Below are 24577 nucleotides of genomic sequence, written 5' to 3' on the forward strand. Positions count from 1 at the left end.
TGATACATGTGTCCCGGCGTGATGGATTGAATTATCAGCTTGCACAGGAATGTGTAAATCTTCGAAAGGATCTTGAAATTGAACATTATAAATCTTAAAGTTGAAAGTCTCATGTCGACACTCTTCTACAGGGTGGCGCAGAATTGTTTTCCCTTACACAATGGATACACAATATAATATATTCTATTGTGCAAGGGAAAATAATTCTGGGGCACCTGTGTAGAGCTTGAAAGAGAGATCAAACGATACCGAACTGTCAGCATCGGTTGCCCCACCAAACACCGAGGTTGGAGCCCAATGTAGGTCAATACCGAGGCGGTATAGCCGGGGTTTTCAGTGGTGAAATGACAGCTACACCCGGTATCAATTTCATTCTAAAACGCCCTAAAATTTATGTGTTTTAGCCATAATCCACCCCGGATCTGCTTTTGACATTCAAATGGCCTTATGTATTGTAGACTAGTACACTATCCTGCAGTAAGTCTTATGTCAAGCCTTCGTAGCAGTCTGGCTATTCCATCGTCTGCTTGGCCAAGAATGGATGACGTCACAATGAAGCGTTTTCTTCCGGATCCTCTGATTGACCTCATCAGGCCTGTAACAGAACACTTCGTACATAATAAGTCGGCCTTTTATTTTATAATGAAGGATGTTGTTATGTAGGGCACTTGGAATTCATTTCTCGTCACGATTTAAGATACTTGATAGTAGACCGACACACATCATCAACGCCTACTCGCAATGCATTTTGTAATCGTTATCAAGATGGAAAGAACGCCACATCAAGTCAAGACGTGATCTTATCTTCATGCCACTGTGTTGCTGATGCGAGAATATCAAACCGATTTGTATCTGAAATACATGCACCAACGAATCGCAACAGACTTCTTCAATCTTAAAATCGACACCTGAACAAAACATTCATCAGCGTGTTAACTGTTGGGAGTATTCGTAGGAAACGGCCTTCTGGAATTTGTCATGTTTTGATATTCTATCTTGAATTTTTTGTGCGCCAAACCTTACTTTCAGAGAAGAAAGTCTCAATGCATTGTCAGTTTTTATTCGAACGCTTAAGAATGTGAACCAGCAGTTAATTCGATTTCCGGGTCAGTGTTCTCGCCATGTTGGAGTGAAGTCATTGCAGCATTTAGCAGAATAACCATTGTTGTATTCAACAGTCGATAATAAGAATGTTACATTGTTGGATTGCTGTCACATATCTCATACTGGTGGATCTCTACAAGAAGAAGATTTTTGAGAAAGGTAGGGTACATATTGAACTGGCGTATCTGGGTTTCAACTCGTGGGCTCATGTCCCCGCCCCTCCATCCCAGGGAAGTTTCAAAAAGTGGGTTTAAACGTATGTTAACCATAAGATTCACTAATAAGGGAGTTTATCTGAACTTACATACCACGGCCTATATAATGGTATGACGATTCTATGTGTTTTTATCCTGCGACGTGATCTGAACGTATCAGGTCAATCGTCCGTGCTGCCACCTGTTGTATTAATGCACCAGTAACAAAGGTAAGGTCTTGGGGATTGTGGCTAGAACGGCTCGTTGGTCTGATGGTACGATTCTCGCTTCGGCTGCGAGAGGTCCCGGGTTCAACTCCCGGCAAATCCTTTTGTTTTGATAAGTTGGCCAAACCGGTTGTATCAATTTTACACTGCAGGTGAGGTGGCAGGGGATCCTGAATGAATGAATGAATATAAGAATTTCTATAGCGCCTGAATTAAAAGAAAAACTTAAATTCTCAGGCGCTTTACAAAGCAAAACACTCCCTGAAAAGGTGTTGTTTCAGGAGAGTTTTGAAAATGTCTATGGAACCAGCAAGCCTGATGTTGGAAGGTAGCTGGTTCCATAGAACCGGTGATGACTTGTTAAAAGAACGGTCACCAAAGGTTTTGCACTTAGTGCGAGGGACCACCAAAGTTGGAGCAACAGAGCGGAGATGGTAGGTGGAATGGTGCCTCAGTCTGACCATATCACACAGGTACGCAGGTGCGACTCCATGTATTGCCTTATATGTAAATAAAAGCACTTTGAAAACAATCCTGTATTTAACAGGAAGCCAATGGAGTCGCATGAGAACCGGTGTGATACGATCAAACCGCGGCACCAGACACACAACGCGAGCTGCAGCATTAAGTGCACGCTGCAGTCTGGAGAGTTGATGTGTAGAAATGCCATATAGAAGGGAATTACAATAATCAATGTGAGAAGTGACAATGGCATGAACAAGAGTGGTGGTTGACTCAGGACTGAGGAACCGTCGAATTTGGCGGATCTTATAAAGACCCAGGAAAGCCTTGGACTGGAGCAGACCCTACTAACATGGGTTTCCATAGACATGTTTTTGTCAAAGTAAACACCAAGGTTTCGTACCGATTCGACAGGTGAAATTGAGGCCTCCCCCACTCTGATTGGACCCATATCTACCTTCTGGAGCATTTGTCTAGAACCGATAAAAATGAACTCTGTCTTAAGATCATTGATGAGGAGCTCGTTCTCGATCATCCACGCACGGACATCAGCTACACATGCTTCCGTTTCGCACACAGCTCTCTGCTGGTTAGTAGATGCCAAAGGACGGAAAGACATATAGAGCTGATTGTCGTCTGAATAGCCATGTGCATCTGGCAAGTGACGTGAAATGATGTGATAAAGCCTTGACATATAGAACAAAAAGAGGATGGGTCCAAGGCAACTGCCCTGTGGAACACCACAATGGAGTGAAAAATGCTTAGATTTGCTACCATTGATGACGACACACTGCTCTCTATTAGAGAGATAAGACTTCAGCCACTGAAGGCAAAGGCCAGTGACGCCAAAATCTGTCTCCATGGTTTGAAGCAATATTATGTCTACATCAACCGTATCAAACGCGGCACTTAGATCTAGCAAGACTAGCAAGCAGACTTCCTGATTGTCCATTTTCATAAGAATGTCACTTTGAATCTTCAGAAGAGCAGTCTCTGTCGAGTGGTTCTTGCGGTATGCGGACTGGACTGCTGGTAGTGGGGCAGAGTTATCACTGTGGACCATTAGCTGGTCAACTACTACCCTCTCAACAAGCTTAGACACAAATGCTAAGTTGCTAACCGGCCTAACGTTGGAAAAGGTCCGATCAAGTCCTGCTTTCTTTAACAAAGGCGATACCAGGGCACACTTCCATTCAGTAGGAACTCGAGCATCCTGTAGCGAGAGATTCACGATGCGAGCGATGACTGGTAACAGAGAGTCAACACATAGCTTAAGCATTCAGGTCGTTGGGATCGGATCGAGCGAACAGCTCGCGCTTGAGGACTTCATGATCAGTTTTCGAATTTGCTCGTCGGACACTGTACTAAAAGCATTAATTGACTTCTCTGCTGTAGGAGCAGAGACAATGGGACAGTTAACTGTGACTGCCCTGATTTTGCTTTTAATAATGTCAACTTTACGGACGAAAAAATCACCGAAGTCATTCGCGAGAACAGCAGGATCAGCATGATCCGGCAATGTGACCGACTGTTTTTCACTACATAACGAGTTAACAACCCGAGATAACTTCCTCGAATCCCCTTGACACTGTGCGATTTCATTTGAGTATATAAGCACGCCAGGCGAGATTCAGTTGGACGGAGTAGAGATTACGCACTTTGCGGTAAGCTTGTGCCGCAGAAGGTGAAGCGTGACGATCCTGGGAGGGAAGGTTGCTTGTTCCCCATTCTCCATGGATGCAATAAATCTTCTAATGAAGGATACTCTTTTCTATACGATTTTATTTCAACTGTTACCGAAAGTTAGGGAAATTTGTTTGTAAATCTGTATTTGAGAAGTTATCAAATGTTGTTGAATCCTAGTTTATGGCTAAACTGAAGCCAACAAATCAAATGAAACGTTTACACGAAAAATCCATGCCGATCCACCGTCGTTGTGCGTATGTCCATCCTTCAAAAGGAGGAGACTTTAGGACTGATATTCACCGCCGATAAGTCGGCATGCGAGAAATCCTGATGAAGGAGACGGTGATAAGATTATACATTGCTTTCCAGGTGAGACATGGTTGATCGCCAGCTCCATAGGATGTTCATGTGTAGTCTTCCTGTTTTTCGTGATCATCCTCGGCGCGGTATTACATCATAAGTTCCACAAGTAAGCGATTTTCTCTCATTATAAACTTTTCTCTATCTAGCCATCGCGATACTGCAAAATTGGAAAGAAAATGCACGTAGGCAGATCTATATGTCCATCCTGATGTACATAATACATTTTGTTCAAAGAACAAATAGAAGGGGCATGTCTGGAACGAACGTTCCTCAAATAAACTGCACTAAGAAGAGAACGTGTATACAAACCAGAAATCGAAAATGGAACATGTGAGGGAACGTTCTTCAAATTATGACAGGGAACGTATATGAAACAAGTCCATCAAAAGAGTAATGAGAAGGGAACGTGTATGAAAAAAGGGTCCTCAAATGAGTAGGGGAATGTGTATGGAAACACGTATAAAAAATTAGTAATAATAATGATAAGGGAACGTGAATGGAAAAAAGAAAAGAATAAAGAATTTAATGGTAGTCGGTATTTTGTATTCGCAAGTCCGTTCACTTTCAGGAGACGACGAGTAAATGTGGCCCCTTCCAGAAATTCGGTCATCGATAGAGATCGAGGAGCTTCAGACAATAGTTGGCGAGGTAATTAAAATGCTGCGATAATGGGTGTGCCCCTCTTTTTATGATTTAATGGTTCATTACATTCAATCACGGGCTGATATTGACAGTTTTGATTCACGATGGATTAAGACAAGGAAGAACACCTTATACGGCATTGAACAAAATGTGATCCTCGATGCGGGGGTGTCACTTCTTAAATTGTTTTTTACTTCCAGGTCATATGAACCAGGAACTGACAGTCGTCAGCCGAGCAAACCTCGTTGACAACGAAGTGACAGCTGCCTCAAGTTCAACTAGATTTGAAGAAATTGACTTGAACAGCGAATATGAGACGATCTTCCCTATCCTCGGACGACCAATTAAGCCGTACACGTACCCAAGGCGGGAGAAGCCGCCAAGAAAACCGCGGAAGCATGAGGTCCCAGTGATGGGCTCGAACGCTGCAATTTCGCTGGCCACCAGCGGGGCGGCGATCAAGGACGGGTCGGGATATCTGGAGGTGACCGAGACCGGCGGTGCGACCTACTTGACTATTATCGATGCTTCGGTGCAAGTGCCGGCTAGGCAAGACGGTATTGCTGAGTCAGAGCCTGGGGATGGTTACCTAGAGGTGGATGCCCTGAAAAACCAAGGGGACCCGGTCTATTTATCAATGGCGCAGAACCAAGCGGATCCCGTTTACCTACCAATGCATGGAGACGCGTCACAGGCATTGTACACCAGGATGGAGAAAAGCAATGATGAGGATGATTACACTGATATGAAAAACAAAGAAGGCTATGCCAATCTGCCGGAAGAAGGGGCGCACTATGTCAATGTGCAAGGGGAAGGAATAGGTCAAAATGGGGTCACGGTCACGCAGAAGACGGCAGACGCGACAGAGCAAGCGTCGTCTGCTTTCAATTCCGCGCGAGCGTTGATAGAGGAATCGTTTAAGAGGCGGTCTCGGTCAGTGTCAAAAGATCCCGAATATTCGACGATGAGGAACACTGGACGTGCGCATAGTGACGCTTATTATATTAGTATCAAACCAGACGGGAGAATTTCCTGGGCGTCGGACGATGATGGCTACCTGCGAGCGAGGTATCCGTCGGAATCAGATGGAGCTCTGCCCTCACCAATCGCCATCGCTGACCCAAACAGTCGGACGCACGAAAACGCGTATAAACGTTATTAAGACTAGTAAACGATTGTTTATTCAAGTGGTGAAACTATATGTACATTCGAGAATTTTACCATGTAACACTGTTCATCTTGGAGTCATAAGCCACAACCTCTCCTACCACCGTGTACATTTGCCAAAAGTCTTAGGATGAGCAGAAAATAGAATGCTATTAGGCTAGAAGAGGGAGATGGGCATTGTGGTTAGAGTGCAAAATAATAATCGGGATTATGGGATAGTAGATATATCAAAGAAATTTGTCATGTATCTAGATTTGAAAAGTTACATTGTCTTAATAAATCAAGTTTTTTTGTTGTTGTGATATTCCTGATATTTGTGCTTTACACCTAGCCTGGTTGTGACCGTCTCATCTCTCTCACCATGCTGTCATTACAGTGGAGCAGCCAGGACTGATTCGGCCTGGCTGCGACTGTCTCATCTCCCTCACCATGTTGACAACTTGGCAGAGCAGCAAAGATTGATTTCGGCCTGGCTGTGACCGTCTCATCTCTCTCACCTTGTCAACAGGGTGGAGCAGCCAGGACTGATTCGCCTGGCTGTGACTGTCTCATCTCTCTCACCATATCAACAACTAGGCAGTGCGGTGAAGACTGATGTGGCCTGGCTGTGACCGTCTCATCTGACTCATCATGTTGTCAACACGGTGGAGCAGCCAGGTCTGATTCGGCCTGGCTGTGACTGTCTCATCTCCCTCACCATGTTGACAACTTGGCAGAGCAGCAAAGATTGATTTCGGCCTGGCTGTGACCGTCTCATCTCTCTCACGCACCTTGTCAACAGGGTGGAGCAGCTAGGACTGATTCGGCCTGGCTGTGACTGTCTCATCACTCGCATCATGTTGTCAGTACGGTGGAGCAGCCAGGATTGATTCGGCCTGGCTGTGACTTCCTCACCTCTCTCATCATGTTGTCAGCACGGTGGAGCAGCCAGGATTGATTCGGCCTGGCTGTGACTTCCTCATCTCTCTCATCATGTTGTCAACACGGTGGAGCAGCCAGGACTGATTCGGCCTGGCTGTGACTGCCTCATCTCTCTCACCATGTTGACAACTTGGCAGAGCAGCCAAGACTGATTTGGCCTGGCTGTGACTGTCTCATATCTCTCACCATAACACGGTGGAGCAGCCAGAACTGATTCGGCCTGGCTCTGACTGTCTCATCTCTCTCGCCTTATTAACAACTAGGCAGTGCGGCGAAGATTGATGCGGCCTGGCTGTGACTGTCTCATCACTCGCATCATGTTGTCAACACGGTGGAGCAGCCAGGACTGATTCGGCCTGGTTGTGACTTCCTCATCTCTCTCATCATGTTGTCAACACGGTGGAGCAGCCAGGACTGATTCGGCCTGGCTGTGACTTCCTCATCTCTCTCACCATGTTGACAACTTGGCAGAGCAGCCAAGACTTTTTGTGCCTGGCTGTGACTGTCTCATCTCTTTCATCATGTTGTCAGCACGATGGAGGAGCCAGGACTGTCAAACAGTTGTGTGAGCTCACTAGAGCTTGCACTTACATAATAGTGTAAAACTAAAATTTATATAATATATATATATGTATATAAAACCGTCATCGGATGCGCATCCGATATGCCACGAGATCCTTTACCGTCAATTCCCTTACCGTCTTCGGATGCGCATCCGATATGCCACGAGATCCTTTACCGTCAATTCCCTTACCGTCTTCGGATGCGCATCCGATATGCCACGAGATCCTTCACCGTCAATTCCCTTACCGTCTTCGGATGCGCATCCGATATGCCACGAGATCCTTTACCGTCAATTTCTTTACCGTCATCGGATGCGCATCCGATATGCCACGAGATCCTTCACCGTCAATTCCCTTACCGTCTTCGGATGCGCATCCGATATGCCACGAGATCCTTTACCGTCAATTTCTTTACCGTCATCGGATGCGCATCCGATATGCCACGAGATCCTTCACCGTCAATTCCCTTACCGTCTTCGGATGCGCATCCGATATGCCACGAGATCCTTTACCGTCAATTTCTTTACCGTCATCGGATGCGCATCCGATATGCCACGAGTTTTTTTGTTACCTCACCGTCAATTCCTATACCGTCATGGATGCCACGAGCTTTGTTCGCGTTGTAAAGGTTTCGGGGATACGACTAATGCATGCGAGCACCGTCGGCGGAACCCCAAACCGCCCTCTCGATCTATCCGTAAGAACAAATCACTCTCGTGACCGTCACATTTACGGACTCCGGACCTCCAGACTTTAGAGACCGAGCTTTTCTTTACCTTACAATTACTGTATACTCGGCGCCTCACTTATATGTGTTGTTTTTTTCACATACATTGTTCTCGTGGTTTACGGAAAAGTAGGCCTAAAATGTTATAGTGTCTAAAAACAATATTCAGTTAATGGAATTACACTTTTTTCCATTACTGCTTGCTTGATATTGCCCTAACAACTTTTTCATGAATCAATTTTGAGCATTATGTTTACAACGTAGTTATTATAGCACGAATTATGAGTCTAAAATGCCAAATACTTGCAACTATTATGTTAATCACTGAAATCTTAGTGTACTAATTGCTCGCTATAAGCTAGGTTATTGCGCCCCTAAACCAACGTACTGACAACGCTACCTCCCCGGAACTCAAACTTTAACGTGAGTTAATTGTAATCTTACTCTCTATATACCAAAGTGATTTACCTAGGAATACAGTTGCACTTCACTGAAAACTAATGATGTGTTGATGAGTTCAATGAATCCTTCGATTCCTTTGGTTTTCTTGGCGAACTGACAATCAATGACCCGTTGACGTGTACCTGCAATACGCCATTGCCGTAGTGTGTAAACAGATCTATTTTTGGACGAAACTCAGCCCCTCACAAACTTTGGTCCATTTCGCCAATGATGACACTGCTTCTAGATTGTACCACAGCACTTTAAGCTGTAGCAGCGCTAAGCAAGAGTCATGAAGACAAATGTCCGCTGCCAGCCGCTGCTGGACCAACCCCCTCGCCCGCCCCCCATCATGATATCAGATTCAGAGGCCTGGCTGAGCCCTGTGATTTAGCCAAATTCAATATGATTCTTTTCTACTGCGATGTTAAGGCCCTTGTGTCATGCAGCGTATTCGGTAGCACCGGTACACAACTTATGTTAAACCGCGACGTCTGCTGCAATTCAAATTGCATGACGCCAACGGAATTGTGACAACTTGTTTCTCAAATCTTTTAGTGAACAGTGATCACGGGCTGTGGGAATTGCGAAGGGATGGTGTAGAGTATCGCCACAACAATGTTGATATGATCACTCGTCGTTTCAGCGGGCATGACTTGGTACATCCAGTGACCCAGCAAAAAGTAGCCCTGGTACAGCCAGAAGTAGCAACAAATCGCAAAAGGGGATCCTTGTCTGACTGGTGGCTGGACCACAATGGTAGGTCACCATCAAATAAGGGAGTGGATCCAGCACAGCTGGAAGAGGGGGCCCCGTTGAGGGCGAAGCCTGAATATGGTGAGGGCTCGCCCTCACAATCACATGAAAGCGCAGTAGGCGCTCACCCACGAAGGGAGGTCTGGGGGTCTCCAGCAGGAAAATTTTGAAACTGAGATGCTCTCAGATGCGTTTCCCAAGTGTCTGAGAGACGATGTTTACTCGTTAATTCACTGCAAAGAAATGCATAACGAAAAAGCCACCTAGGTTTTCTTCTTTGGGTTGTGAGGAGAATATTTCAAATCATTTGAGCAGCAGTGTCTAACCTACAACGCCGTCAATGATTTCCACTGTGTTTTTGTTTTCACTGTTTCAGACACTAGTCCATAGTGTGTCGTGTAGATTCACGCTGGTCTTGCTCTTCGATCTTGTCACGTCACATCCTTGTCCCTTGCTCTGCCACAATCATGTACTGTATTGAATTGAATTCTATTTTCTGTCTTCAGAAAATCTAGGAAGAAGTCGCCACCCACTGATGATCTCATCCACGTTTACCAAAGACTCCAAAGCAGTGTAGGAGAGGAATGGTGGCCTGTTCGAACAGGCATGGACTGAATCGCCAGCTCTCATCTCCTAGTCACTCCGATGGCCTCGTGTCGCTCCTCGATCAACAGCGATTTCAATGAATGATGCGTTGATGTGGGCAAAAAGTGAATCCTTTCTCGCCTTTGAACTCTGGTGTTCGTCGTATCAATCCATTTTGATTGCCGAGCAACTTGTGGGCACATCTCAACTTGTTAGTGGGAAGTAATTTGCAATAGAGTGACTTACTTTTATGGGCAGAGACCTGTATTCATCCACGACCGGAAGTGTGGCACAGTCACATAGAGCTTATCAAAATGTCAAGTTGTGGTAAATACATGGCTGGGATGGACCAAAGTGGAATTAATTCTCAATCTGTGGTTGATTCTTAATCTACAAAGTCAGGCCATCACAGAAATATGCTTTTTGATAATATATTTAAGAAAATGTGGTCTCACTGGTCAGTTTAGAACTTGTACTTTGACAGGGCCATATCAATGCGCCAGTGACGTTTTGATGGATATGGTGTACGGAAATCTCTTTTTCTCAGGCAATCGGTATTGGAATTTTTTAAAACTTTATTATGCTATTGGCAAAGGGTTCTTCTTGACACATATAAAATTTTGTGCAGATTGATTGGTCCAATGAGTACTTTTTTTACCAAAACCTATGCACAACAATGTACACGTAATGTACACATGTTTTAATAGAGGACTCTGGCCTTATTGCTATATTTTTTTATTTTTTTTTCACTTTACATCATTGTTATTTTGAAAAATCCTGCCAAAATTCTGTTGACTGTTTGTTGTCGACAAGAGTCTATGTTTCATGAATAACAAGGCTGTGTTCTGTACATTGTATTCCGTCTTCTTTAGTCTCCTGTCTTTGCATCTGTTTTCATTATTTTGTTGCCTTGCAACGTTAAGTCGGTGAATTGGTTTGGATGGAGATGACCCTTAAGAAAAAAATCTCAGATTCACCATGGTAAAATCGGAGTTGACCATGCTCACCATGGTGAATGCAGCAGCGTTCACCATGGTGAATTCAAAGTTTACCATGCTCACCATGAATGTAGAATTTACCATGCTCACCATGGTAAAATATTTCACCGTCCCAATTCACTATGGTGAAGTGCTGTCAGATTGCCATGGTGAAATTGAGACACATTATTTTATCCTTAGGGTAGGCCCCCTACACCAACACCTAACACTTTCTCAACCCCAATACTTGACCTGACCCAATGTATGTCTGCCCTTATCAGCCCAGAAACTCCCCAACCCAAGCAAAATCATGAAGCCCATCGCACTATTGTCCGTCTTCTGTCATGGTACAGGCAACGGCAATTGCGATTGGTGAAATCCCAATATCTTTCTGTCTGCATGGTCTGTGGGATGTGGAAACAATCAACCTCTGCCAGCTGCTTATCTATTCAGATTGTGAAGGCCTTGACACAACATAAAAACTCTGACGCGAAACAACTACCCTCTGCCAGCTGGTTATCTGGTCAGGTTGGGAAGACCTTGACACAACCTAAAAATTACACTAAGGTTACCGCTAATGAACTTTGGAGACGACAGGACAGCCTACGTAACAACCAACCTCTTCCAGCTGGATATCTGGTCAGGTTGGGAAGTCATTGACACAACTTCAAATGGTCATTTAGCTGTACAAGACAACTGATTTGGTTGTACCGTGGTAATCATCTCACAAGGACGGACACCCCCCCCCCCCCCCCCACCTCCATAGTCAAGGGGGCCGCAGGCGCGTTCCCGATTTTTCGGGAAAAGGGGGTTAATTTTCACTCTTGTTTCGGGGAAAAATCCCCGAAAAATCAATAAAATAGGGGTGTTATTACTGCTATTTTCCCTTCAAAAACTGAAAATAGGGGTATATTTTCTCATGTTTTCCTTCCCTGGGTCTTCTGAGGATCCTCAGCAGCAAGGAGATGATGTTCAGGAACACGTTATGCATTTCCATGAAGATCCTGATGGGGATGTGAACTTTGCTGCTCCAGAAGTGCAGACCCACCTTAGACATGTTGCTCAGGAAGCCCTTGATGATGATGAAGAGGAAACACAGCCTGCTATCACCAAGGTATCAAACACAATCCTCGGGGTAGGGATCCAAGACTCCCTTCAATTAGGGGGGTAAGATCAAATCCTTCCTTCAAATAGGGGGTCAATTTCCTCACAAAAGCCCGCAAATAGGGGGTACAAAAAATGCTGTTTCCTTCCATTAGGGGGTGATTTTAAAACTTGGGAACAAGCCTATGTACCCCCTAAATAAGGGGAGTTGGGGGGGGGGGGGGGGGGGGGCGAGGACGGACAATAGAACAACCAACCTCTGCCAGCTGGTTATCTGATCTCACGAGACTGGCAGTACACAATGATCGTGCCCCTGACCAAAAACGGCCCCAGGCAGCAGCTGGGCAGGCAAGATTGAGTTACTCCAAGTCCAAGTCTAGTGCCCGCCCGCCCCCCCCCCCCACTTTACTCTATTCTAGTCGCCAAAATTGGTCTCTCACGTCTCACATAACGTCGAAATGATTCACCCATGTACTGGTACAGTACCTTGCATTTAGTGCTGCATCAGACGGGATTTGTAGGATGATCCTGGTACTTCATGTAAATTGAACACTACAAGGCAAGATGTTGCACTGCACCTTCATTTAAAATAACATGCTGTAGGAATCGAATCGAACCTACCAAAGTACTACACCACCACCTCAAAAGACTTCACCCATATCGTGCCGCCCCCCCCCCTCCCCCCCCCCCCCCCCAAGTTGCTCCATGTATCCCCTCAACAACTCTATTGCATTCCGGCTGGCCGCAACCCACCAACCTCAGATTTTACTTTTAAACGACAATAACAACGGATTGGGCAAGGAAAGTATCGGCGTGCCGCTTGATTCCAACTTTTATGAAAACCCGTTTGATTTTCGTTTCTGCGTTTCGTTTCTGCGTTTCTGTGTTTCTGTTTCGTTTCTGTGTTTCTTGTTTTACAACTACCCTGCTCTTTACATATTATTTCTTTAAATAAATCAAAAGCGTCCTTGCTTTGTTCACCATCCAAAGTGGCAATATTGGCAAATAGGGCCGGACAATCACGGGAAACCCATATATTATACATTTCTTTCTGAATAATTCTTACCGTGACCATTCTCCCGTGAAAGACAGTTGCTTACGTTACACAAAAATCCAAAAAAAATTGAGGGTCAACCATTGAACTTTTGAGACATGTTGAATTTTGCACAAATCAGCGAAAAACGCACCAACTGGCACTGGTCGTCATTTCAACACGGGACCGACGCACATTCCAAGTTCAGTGTACACATACGTCGGCAACAACAGTAAAATGTGTCGTTTCTTGTTAGCCGCCTATTGAGTATAGTGCTCTTGATTCCAGAAACTCCAAAAAACATGTCTTTGCCAAGACAACTGCTAAATTAACACTGGCGTACCAAGAAATCAATGATTTTTTAGAAACTACGGTTAGGGCTTGGCCGCGCATGAATACAAAAGTCCCTAATGAGACCTTAGTGTAACAAAAGATTTGAATTTGGATGTCAGCTTAACGGCCGCGTCGGAAGTAATGAAATCGACACTATATTACGGGTCATACTAAACAGCGTCCACCAGCGACCACCAGGTTTAAAGTCATCAAAATAAAATCTAATGGTCATAAACGAAATAAGCAGGACATTTTCCACACTTCCTGATCGTTTCATGACATGGTGCTTGATTAGCGAGTTGTTGTCTAAAATTTACCAGTGCCTACCACCCAGTCTGCGGAAATGTTGTAGTTGACTTGGAGGAAATGATAGCAGATAGGCCTAGGGCCTCCAATACGACAATCAAGATGTACAGACCGGGGGAGCTGGCTGGACGTACCCATAAGTCTTTGCGGTAGTCTCGCGCGTACCGGATATAACCTATCAAGCTTTTCTCCTTCAGAGAAATACTGCGTTGCGCTCAAGTGCCTTATAAGGCTGTGAACAAAATTAACGTTCGACCAATGAGAAAGCCACATTACCCTGCATACGAGGTTGGACGCGTGATCACTAAATGACAAGTAAAAATAGAATCAGACCACATGTTTCTATGTCAGAATGCTGCCGTTTGCGCTGTAGTACACGTGTGTTGTCCAAATTTTCGATTTCAAGCAAGTTTAAGGCCAACCTCGTGTCCACCAGACTAATGCATAATTGGCAGTTGAGCGCAACGCAGTATTTCTCTGAAGGAGAAAAGCTTGATAGGTTATATCCGGTACGCGCGAGACTACCGCAAAGACTTATGGGTACGTCCAGCCAGCTCCCCCGGTCTGTACATCTTGATTGTCGTATGGCGCAATACTACTGTACAGGAGCCTTGTGATTTTAGACAATATCTCCCTTATCTTACAGTGAAATGTCGTGAAATTTTCATGAAGTATGTTTTATGGTGTACTTATTTCGTTTCTGGCTATTAAATTTTTTCTAAATACTAAATTTTCTGGCTACTAAATTTTATTTTGATTACTTTATACCTGACTTTAAACCATGTAGGCGCGGGTGGGCGCTTGTGGACGCTGGTGGACCCTGTTTAGGATGACCGCTATATTGCACGTGACAGCATGAGATACTTGACAGGAACCAATGCAATTATCAGATATGATCAGCCAACAAGCCACAATTTTCTCTCTCTTCAAATGGATCTGTGTTTTCATATCTGTAATTAGCATCAATGCTATTCAGATGAAACCAAAATTTCCTGTTCCACGACGGGAACATCAGCTTCAGGCAAAGTATAGTTACAAAACCTACTATTTTGAGCAAAAGGTAAGTAGGCCTACACTCCGTGTACATTTTTGCATATATTCATTCATTCATAATGCTTGGGGACTACCGGTATACACTTTTGAGTCTCGTGACTGAGTCATGTGTGTCAGTGGCCTACTCGTATACGTATCTTATTCTGTTGTCGATAACATTGTGAAAGCCTGTATACTACAGATAAAGTGGCAAGTTCCTACTCTTTGGATGGTTCTATTCATTAATTCTTAAGACACAGCCAGGCCCTAGCCTAGGCCCAGGCAAGGGCACTTCATGAATTGAAGAAATATGGTAGCTGTCTTCAAAATGGAAGACAAAAAGGTGTGCCGCATAGCCTAGTGGTTAACACTGGGCTACCACACAAATGGGCCCGGGTTCGATCACGGGAGAACCCAGGATTGTGCAGGAGCATCATAGCCTAGTGGTTGTGGGCACCATGCAATAGTTCACATATAAATGGCAGCAAATTATTTGAAATAGTTAATATTCAAAATTAAATGGAATATGTAATACGTAAGCTTCACGATCCCGAGTTCGTACACATGAATCCACTTTTTGGACAATAATGGCACAACCTCCCTATTAAGGACACCTCTACATTACGGACACCAACGCCCAGTCCCGTGGATGTCCGCAATAGAGAGGTTGTACTCTATGTAGATGTATCTTTGAAGGTTTGAATCCTCCATATATTTTCAGGTTGATCATTTTGGTTTCTCAAACCTAGATAAATTTCGCATGAAATATCTGTATGCTGATCAGTACTGGGATAAACAGAATGGACCAATCTTCTTCTACGCTGGCAATGAAGGTGATATAGAAGTATTCTGTGATAATACGGTGAGGTACCATCGGTGATCAAAACTTAGTTTGAAATTACCTGATGGTTTAGTTTTCTGTTTCAGTGATTGTACAGTAGCACTAAACATACCTGATGGTTTAGTTTTCTGTTTCAGTGATTGTACAGCAGCACTTAACATAAACTCAGACAAAGTTCTGTCAATGCAGAGAGGCAGGATTATAAAGAAAGGAAGAGGAAAAGTTCACATACTTGGTTGTAATTCTATGAGAGGGAATTATGAAACTTGACTGTTGCACTCCTGTATTTTGAACCCAACCTGATAACGGAAATTAAAAGTTCAAGTTCCTTCAGGATGTAACTCACTTTTTGATATATCTGATAAAGTACAAGAACCTTGAGCATTATGGTACCATAAATCAGATGTTTATTGCTCAGATTTTTCTGCTAAATTCTATGTTTCAGGGTTTTATGTGGGAAATTGCTCCAATCTTTAAAGCCCTGGTGATCTTTGCTGAACACAGATACTATGGAAAGTCCATGCCATATGGGAAGGATTCTTACAAGGTTCGTTAATTTGGCTAAAAATCATGAAATATGATTTAGAACTAGAAGGCAATTGCTAAATAACACAGTGCCCAATCATATGAATATATGATACTGGTTACAAGCCACAATAGATCTCTCCCCAAAATCTTTTCTAAAATTTGTTTTCAAGTCTCCTTTCTGGGTACTTTGGTCTTAGCAGTTGATGTTTCTTCATATTGAATTTCAGGATCCTGCTCATCTCCAGTACTTCACATCAGAACAAGCGCTAGCTGATTATGCTGTGTTCATCCGCAATATCACCAAAGATGCGGGCCGTAATAACCCGGTGATTGTTTTTGGGGGTAGCTACGGAGGGATGCTGGCTGCCTGGTTTAGGATGAAGTACCCTCATCTTGTAGCTGGGTAAGCAGGAATCACTTGAGGATTTTTTGGTCATAATTTTTGAAAAACTAGATCAGGAGAGAAATATTTGAACAAGGTAGTATTGCAGAATAATTAGGCTTTCATGTATAAAGTTAAAAACATCAGTGTTTTGATGACAGCTTAAACCTCTTTTGAGAAATCTGATGATTGAAAAATGTTAAAAATTGTGATGATGACAATTCATTTTTGTTACTTGTTCCTTGTTTCAGGGCCATTGCTGCTTCTGCCCCTATCTGGCAGTTCACGGGATTGACAGACTGTCACATGTTTAATAAAATCGTTACAGCTGATTATGAAGGTCACAGCAAGGCATGTGCTGATAACATCAGGAATACATGGGCTGTGATTAACAAGAATGGTGCTACAGGTTCGTGCAATGTCATAATTGCTTCTTATCAATACATGTCACTGCTGGTAAAGGTGATAACTCTAGGTTTTGCATGTCATGGGGATTGAGTACAAAACAACCTTGGAAACATTTTGGATCCAAAGATCTTAAACACTCTCCGCTACAACTTGCCATAAGTTTCACATTTTTTTCAGAATGGCTTTTAGCAGCTTTTGCATCTAAACTCTTCACTTGTCTTTTCAGCTCAAGGACGACAGTTCTTGACAAATACTTTCAAGATGTGTAAAACTTTGTCCTCAACAAGTGATGTTGAAGCTTTTAAGGCCTGGCTTTATGAGGTTTATGGTAACCTAGCAATGATCAACTATCCATATGCTACATCATTCCTGGAGCCAGTACCTGCCTGGCCTGTCATTGTAAGTAAATGTTCTCTCACTCCTGTCATACAATCTTTACCTCATAGTCCTGGCAGGACTCAATGTTATTGAAGATTGAGATGGTTGCTCCACGGACTCTTGCAGACAATCCTGAGAAAAGTCCAGGAGTGATTGTCTTTTCATAGTGCATGTCTTTTATTGAGACTTTATATTATACTGTGTTACTTGTAGCAATCCTCAGACCTCCTAATACTCATGTCAGCCCCTGGTGATATGGTGCATAACTTAATTCCAAGCCACTGAAGTCCTCCCTCTCTTTTTCTGTCGCATTTGTTTTGATGATCTTTCCAATTTCAGGCCGCCTGTGATCAAATCTCGAGGAGCTCTTACAGTGAAGCAGATCTTATGAAAGCCCTCTTCAAGACTGTGTCCATTTACTTCAACTACACAGGCTCAGCCAAGTGCCTGAACATCAGCCAGCAAGCATCTGGATCTCTTAGTGATAACGGTTGGGACTTCCAGGTGTGGTTTTGTTGCTATTCTTTCATTTCATGAAGCATTTCTGAAGCACTGCCAAGCATCAGCCAAAATTCTAATCTTTTTGACGACACATTCAATTCAACTTCCCTGTCTTCCAGGCCTGCACTGAAATGGCAATGCCAATGTGTGCTGATGGTGTGACAGACATGTTTGAGCCTTCCCCATGGAACTTCTCCGCCTTCTCCGACGACTGTTACAAGAGTTGGAAAGTACGACCCCAAAGGGACTGGGTCATCACCCACTATGCTGATAGAGACATTCGAGCAGCTTCAAATATTGTCTTCAGGTGAGACCTTTTGTATGGGGGAATTTATGACTCTTATCATCATATTGCCAAATTTTGAATCATTTGAAATTAATATCTTACACCATAAGATCCTTCTACATGTACATACAACTCAGTAGTATTAAAATGATATGTTATGTGTTTTCATTTTCTCTTTATTTCTTTTCAGTAACGGCCAGCTTGATCCCTGGTCAGGTGGTGGTGTCCTGAAGACCGTTAATCCATCGCTTCCAACTCCCTTCATCGCAGAGGCTGCACATCATCTTGACCTTCGATCATCCAATCCAGCTGACCCAGTCTCCGTGCGGAAAGTTCGTCTGTTGGAGATGGCGAACATTCGCAACTGGATCAGTTACTGGAAGGAAGAACATTCTACAGTGCTGTACTTTAAGCCAACATAGAGACAAGGATCAGCATGTAGCAGCATTTCTATATAGGGACACCCTTGGGGGCCGACAGATAGCGTCCTGTATCAATGGGTCACCTGATTACCTTGGTCAAATTGTATACTTGTCTGTGAAACCTGAATTCCTACCTGTGTCTCTCTACTTATCATTTGCTGTGACTTGTTATGTTCTCATGTCTTGAGCAGTTCTCTGCACTTGAGAGAGAATTATGAAGAAAAACCACAAAACTGCAACCAAAAAATGTACTTATCGCTTTTAACTACTCATTGCCCAGTCTAGCCTGCTGGTTCTACTGTTGATTATCCAAGGGGCATGGTCTTATGATTCAGATGTGCATATATGCGGATGGCTGACTTTGGTATCAGGTATACCACAGAAAGCAGTTTTTTTTATATCTCAAAATTTACCTCTAGTCTACCATAGGGAGAGGTTCTCTTCATCCTGGTGGTCTTTTGAGGACGAAGGCACAACCAGAATGTTGGTATAAAAGAAAGAACTTTATTTTTGTGCTTGGAACAGATATTTGAAGACGATCATATGTAATTAATTGTGTTACATTTTGTAATGAATTGGTACCATGCCAATAAATTGTATGTTTTATATAAAGAATATTCATATATTGAATAAAAACATTATCACACAAACTGTTATAGTTTGTCATTTTAGAACTGAAGGGAAAAGACCAAGAATATAACAATGACAACCCTTCCTGGAACCAACCAGCTCCTCAACGACAGACATGTCTGCATTATAGATTCAGTTCTTCACTCTCCCTGAAGATGGCGACCGTGGGGAGTGGCCTACCGGTAATGTGTGCTTCGATCTGGATGGCCAAACATGAACAAGTCAAATTGTTAGATATTCATCTGCGTTGAATGCCTCTATATAACAGTGTGCCCAGTGTTTGTTATTTGATGATCCTTACCGCAGGGTTTTACTTCAGAATATACGTTTTGGGTAATCTTGGATCTCGGACCATTTGACCTAATTCGTTATGCATCACACTCGCAGCTGAGTAACTGGCCCTGTGACCTCTCGTAGGCTCTGGAAACTTTGTTAAAGCATCCTCTCGAAACCTATATATATATACATATCGAATGTTTTAGAGCACCCTTGTGATCATCCAGGAACATGTTTTAAACTTCTCGATTATCAACTTAAAATATGGGAAGTGCTTTCAAATATCATTAGTGCCAGAAAACATGTTTGGATTTTGATTTATACCAGCCATTCGTAGTGAATGAGCAGGGAAAACCCGTCATGCCCATTTCCCAAAGACGGCAAATGACCCATAGCGGAGACTTTAGGACTGATAATCACCTCCGATAAGTCGGCATGCAAATGACCAGGAAAAACCTGATCGGGCAAATCATTTAAGCATACATGTAGTAAGATACAAAAAGCAGAACGATATTTATTAGATATGTGTTCCACATGTACAGCTCTGTTGAAGCGAGTTGAATTGAATTCCAATCGAAGCCACTGTATCATGACATTATACAGACTTTGAAAATATTTCTTTAGTACACCGTGAAAGATTTCGTGCCCAAACGTAAATGTAATAATAGAACTTTCTTTATTCGAAATATATATTTACATGTACATCGTGTTCTAGTTTTTACAAGCTACAACAACGAAGCTTAATTGGCTTAATTAGTTCTTGGATGAGGAAATTCTAAAGGTCATATCCTTAGTATAATTTATTCTTGGTATAATCAAATCAATTTCTTCATTTCAAAAACAATTGTGGTCCTTCCTGTTTAATAATTCCCATGTTTCTTGGCCGTACTCATTCACCTGCAGCACTTTCTTCCCGTAATGCTTTGGGTTTAAAGCTTGAGGGTGAATTCGAGGTAAATACATCCTGCCTCTCGTCCCTTCGAACTCAGGTGGATCGTGATTTGGTAATCTCCACTTTCAAGCCAAGAGGGGACACTTTTGCCAGGCTTTTTCAACTTGAAGGTGGACTCCGGCAGATAGTAGTTTCCCTGAAAGGATCGAAAAGGAACCGGTTGACAAAAAGATACTGGCGTTACAGGGTATTCAGATTGGCGTTGTCGGCCTTAATTACAGGCTCCAATAGGAACGGTTCGAGGAATTCTACACCCTCATGCCTTATACTCCCTTTATTTGCATCACGCAATGAAATCACGTTATTTCTATCAAAGTTGGTTACTATCATTATCTCAGTGCACACAATGCTCATGATATCAATAGGAAGTTCGTGTCAGGTTTTGTAAATTCGGAGTGGGAACTCCAGAAAATATTTTCATGAGGAAGTTTGTCCATACATGTTTGTCTGCCCATTTGTAAGCGTTGTGCTCAAGGCTCTGTTGAAGGAAAGGAAGCAGTTTTATATATTCTCTCACTGCCCACGCAAATGCACTCTAATGAAAGATTTGAATGATGCCGATAGAGAACCTTTCGAGTCATTCTATAAGTTAGATTTACACACCTTGTTAAATGGACAATGGCATGGAATGCTATACTTGGGTAGCGGGTCAGGGCACGGCTTTCCCGGCTTCATTGGAATCATCTCGCAAACATCGTCGTAGGTGCAGGACCCTATCTTTTTATCAATGCATGGGATCCTGATCCACTGACCAAATAACTTCTTCTTGATCAGCAAGTCACCCTTGTTAATGGAGAAGAGTGAATAAAACTAGCTAATAATCGTCAGTATCAGTATCAGCATTACCGGCGTCGTATAACCCTGTTGGATTTTTGCCTGAGGTACATCTAGTCCACTACAGGCTGATGTCCACCTGTGTATTGCCTGACATATGGCTCAAGAGGCATTGTAAAATTACGATAGGTCTATTTGATTGTGCGAGCTTTTGAAAAAGAGAAGCACATAATATATACAGTTGAACGACACCCTCGGGACTGACAAGTGCTGTCCTTAATAGAGAGGTTGTCCTTGATAGAGAGGTGTCCGCTAAGGGAGGTTCCACTGTAAATAAACATTCTGAAACGGTTTGTTGAAGTTAAATATTGATTAGTATTCTTACCCTAATCGGCGCCTCAAGATTCTCCCGTACGACAGCCCCCACGGCCACATGGATGTCGCCTGGGACTCGGATAGGGTTCGGCGTTATGGTCAGGTTGACTACTTGCCCCGTAGCGCTTCCACTTCCGCAGTTATGCCAGTTGGTCGTCAGAATGTGGCCTTGGTCCATGTGAGCAACATTCTGGATGAATAAAATCACAGTAATGCTTCTCTTTTTTCTCTCAAAGGGACCTCAAAATGAAGAGTTTTCGGTTATTCTTGAAATTACATGTACTTCATATCTTCATCATCCCAATCTATACTCGATATTATGTTTGCCGCGAAAAGGGTCTTGATAGCAGAATGTTAGCTCACATGTAAAAAAGATCGTGTCGCCTACCTCAACTTTCTTCACCAAATGATGCCTGAGAAAATCCAACTCCTGCTTCTCGTGCTGGAAGCGGAACCCATGCTTGGGGAACCAAACAGCCAGGGAACCTTCTGAGGCTAAAACAGCAACCACAAGAAGTGCCGTGAACCAAGTCATGTTTTGGCTTCCGTAACTACTGAAAGCTATGTGACTGGAGCTCTATTCATGATGGGATATTCATATTTGGGGTACTTCCTCGTTTTATTTGTGAGAAAGTATTGAAGTGCCACCTGTCGTAGAATGGTCCAGATAATCGTTAAATGGCGTTTGTGATCTTCGATCCTTGTGTGTCAAGATAATATGCTCTGTACTTTTTCCTCAGTCCTGCGGTTTATCTTTACTAATTTTGTTCTATAGTGTATCCCAATACACCAATGTGCCAAAATCTCCCAGGCATTCTACTACAGGATAGGCCAGAAAAAGTGTCCCATCCTCGGTCCTCCCTGTCAATCCATAAATGCCCAGCAATATTATATACCGGTTGTGTATAATGTGGTCGACGCCGGATTCACAGGCGTCTGTCGATGGAACTCAACCGGATCTTATAGAACACATTGTACGCCTTAATACATGTAGGACGTAAAATACAATGTGGTAGATGCCAATTCGCTTTGAGTATCAGTTCGCCGTGCTTAGATGAGATGGAACTACCCGTAGGGAAGATTTGTCAGAATCTTCGGGACTGATAAAAGTCATCTCATGTCGCCTTGGAGACAGGTGCAATCAGACGCTGTCATTGTCATTTAAGGGATCTTGGAATATCTGTGTTATCTATGAGATTAACTCGAAGATATTTCAGACAACAGTAGTTTGGATTATCGCCAATTTGGGTACACGTTCTTATTCAGTCAACCAGGTGGAAACTAGTACTGCATGTGGTGGTATAACATTTTAGAATCGGACAGAAGATACATGCAGGTAGCCTTTAATTTGCACAAAATAACCTTCGAGGTAATCTTTGATGCGGACAGCAATATTTTTTGTAAAATGGCAAAGGTCTTATCGATTTCAACAGGGCGATTGCTCTGATGAAACAAAGGTATACCTAAATGATAAGAACGAAACATTATAACTACATGATACTATTGCTTGATTGGCGACTCAATTATTCTCAATTGGTTACAAGATTCAAGCGCTTGGACTAGAAAAAAGGAAGATCTGATGTATCCTCGTGAACATTGACTGTAACAGAGTGGGACAATCTGATCCATCTAACTGGAAGGCGAGTCGCCCTTGCAGTTGGGATTATTTCACCTCTCCGACTACTGGTTCGATTCGTTCAGTTCTCTCGGAGTAAATAGGAGACAGTTCAGAGGACCTGATCGACAGCGGACTGGATATCAACATTTAAGAGATAGGCCGACATCCGATCCTGGAGTTACCAAAGTAAGTCTTTAAACCCCTCAATGTCATAGCGGATAGCGATCAAATTAAGGTGTTCCAACGAGTGACGGTAAAAACGTCACTGCATGTCCCGCAAGAGCTGAACAACAGCGCGTAACCTATACGTTCTTATACATGTAGATCCGGTTCAATTCAATGAAATCGTTTCTACTCACAGCCGGCTGTAAATAGAAACGATGAAATGAAACTTGACCGGATCTACTAGAACGTAGGTTACGCGCTATTTTTAGAATTGGGATACTCAGTGAATACGCATCAGATTGTGACTATGGCTGTGATGTATGTGACCTGCCGTGTGCATCTTGTAAGTCGGTCCTTCTCACCGCTTCTCATGTTTGCGTGAATAGCCAACAATGAAGCACAGCCTGACAACCCGAAGAACTGAACTTAATATTAGGTGTGGCAAAAATAGTGCGCCCAATGATAGTTATATTGAGAAGCAGTTCCACTCGGTTTGACAAAGAATGACTTTTTTCACCAGACTGTTGCTGTACTTAGTCATGTAAACTCCATCTAAAACGGCATTAACATGCCCATATAACTATATCTCCTTTCACAAGCAATTCGAAGCAGCATCCATTATGACATCAGAATGATGTATTGTCTATTAATCTGCCTTCGGAAATATAGCACCCTTCTCCTGTCACGACAACGCAATTCAATCTATATTCTTGTCAATATATTGGTTAAAGCAGTTTATGTACTCTACCTTGAGTATATTGTTGTTTTGTGACTGAGTATACGCATCCTCCTGCACCAGGTGTTACTAGTGCATTAATACAACAAGTGTCAGCACAGATGATTGACCGGATATTTTTATTTCATTCAAAGCCTAGTTACAATTATTCAGCTCAGATGGCAGCGACTCGTAAAGATGTGGCAAGTATACCGTGGCCCTGTGTTGTATTGCTGCCGAGGAGGACCACGTTCTTCAGATGAAATGACCTTTGCCAATGAGACAGTACCGGCCTGGCCGCGAATTTTTTTTCCTGAACCCTTGGGGCACTGTAGTGTACATTTGTACACGGACTTTCAGCAATCAGATTTCGACAAATACATGATGTCATAAGTCTTAGAAACTTTAGAGCAGTTGGTAGGGCGCTCGTCAGAAATGGCAGAATACAATGTTCGATCCAAAGGTCGCGAGTTACAAGTTTTTTCGGATTCTGATTGGCTGAGAACCTGTGTACAAATTTACACTGTACTATCCGAAAGGTTCAGGAAAAGAATTCGTGGCCTGGCCCCCTGTAAATGAACAGCGTAGCGGATCGAAGCCTATTTTAATGGTCTAATGATACTGTCCACGTAGATCGCTGTCTCTGACTGTTTCTCAAAGGGACACGGGCTCCCTGGCACTACACTCCGGATCCAGTGTTTTC

At 43.2% G+C, this 24577-nt stretch overlaps 3 protein-coding genes and 1 long non-coding RNA gene across 5 annotated transcripts; 3 read left to right on the forward strand and 1 right to left on the reverse strand.

Annotated features, from left to right (window-relative positions):
* Positions 1–668: 668 nt before the first annotated feature.
* Positions 669–6143, forward strand: LOC135493660 (uncharacterized). The gene is made up of 4 exons (XM_064781149.1): positions 669–1263; positions 4043–4142; positions 4605–4684; positions 4879–6143. The coding sequence occupies exons 1-4, from the start codon at positions 1191–1193 to the stop codon at positions 5838–5840; spliced, it is 1215 nt and encodes a 404-aa protein (XP_064637219.1). The 5' UTR covers positions 669–1190; the 3' UTR covers positions 5841–6143.
* Positions 6144–8198: 2055 nt separating this feature from the next.
* On the forward strand, positions 8199–10688 carry LOC135493669 (uncharacterized). The gene is made up of 3 exons (XR_010448270.1): positions 8199–8479; positions 9144–9256; positions 9760–10688. It is a non-coding gene; the product is annotated as an uncharacterized LOC135493669 (long non-coding RNA).
* A 3709-nt stretch (positions 10689–14397) lies between these two features.
* Positions 14398–19013, forward strand: LOC135493390 (lysosomal Pro-X carboxypeptidase-like). 2 transcript variants are annotated; one of them, XM_064780712.1, is made up of 9 exons: positions 14398–14651; positions 15345–15485; positions 15910–16011; positions 16220–16395; positions 16626–16783; positions 17009–17181; positions 17500–17664; positions 17781–17968; positions 18138–19013. In XM_064780712.1, the coding sequence occupies exons 1-9, from the start codon at positions 14469–14471 to the stop codon at positions 18367–18369; spliced, it is 1518 nt and encodes a 505-aa protein (XP_064636782.1). In that variant the 5' UTR covers positions 14398–14468; the 3' UTR covers positions 18370–19013. The 2 variants fall into 2 exon arrangements, with proteins under 2 accessions (XP_064636782.1, XP_064636783.1); XM_064780713.1 differs by having other exon boundaries at positions 14399–14651; positions 15345–15456.
* Positions 19014–19761: 748 nt separating this feature from the next.
* LOC135493391 (ganglioside GM2 activator-like) lies at positions 19762–22002 on the reverse strand. Its single transcript, XM_064780714.1, has 4 exons — positions 21765–22002; positions 21387–21566; positions 20831–21010; positions 19762–20363 (listed from the first exon to the last, which is right to left on the reverse strand). The coding sequence occupies exons 1-4, from the start codon at positions 21909–21911 to the stop codon at positions 20205–20207; spliced, it is 666 nt and encodes a 221-aa protein (XP_064636784.1). The 5' UTR covers positions 21912–22002; the 3' UTR covers positions 19762–20204.
* Positions 22003–24577: the final 2575 nt, after the last annotated feature.

The sequence above is a fragment of the Lineus longissimus genome, chromosome 9 (genome assembly GCF_910592395.1).
Source record: "Lineus longissimus chromosome 9, tnLinLong1.2, whole genome shotgun sequence".
In the NCBI taxonomy this organism is placed as follows: domain Eukaryota; kingdom Metazoa; phylum Nemertea; class Pilidiophora; order Heteronemertea; family Lineidae; genus Lineus; species Lineus longissimus.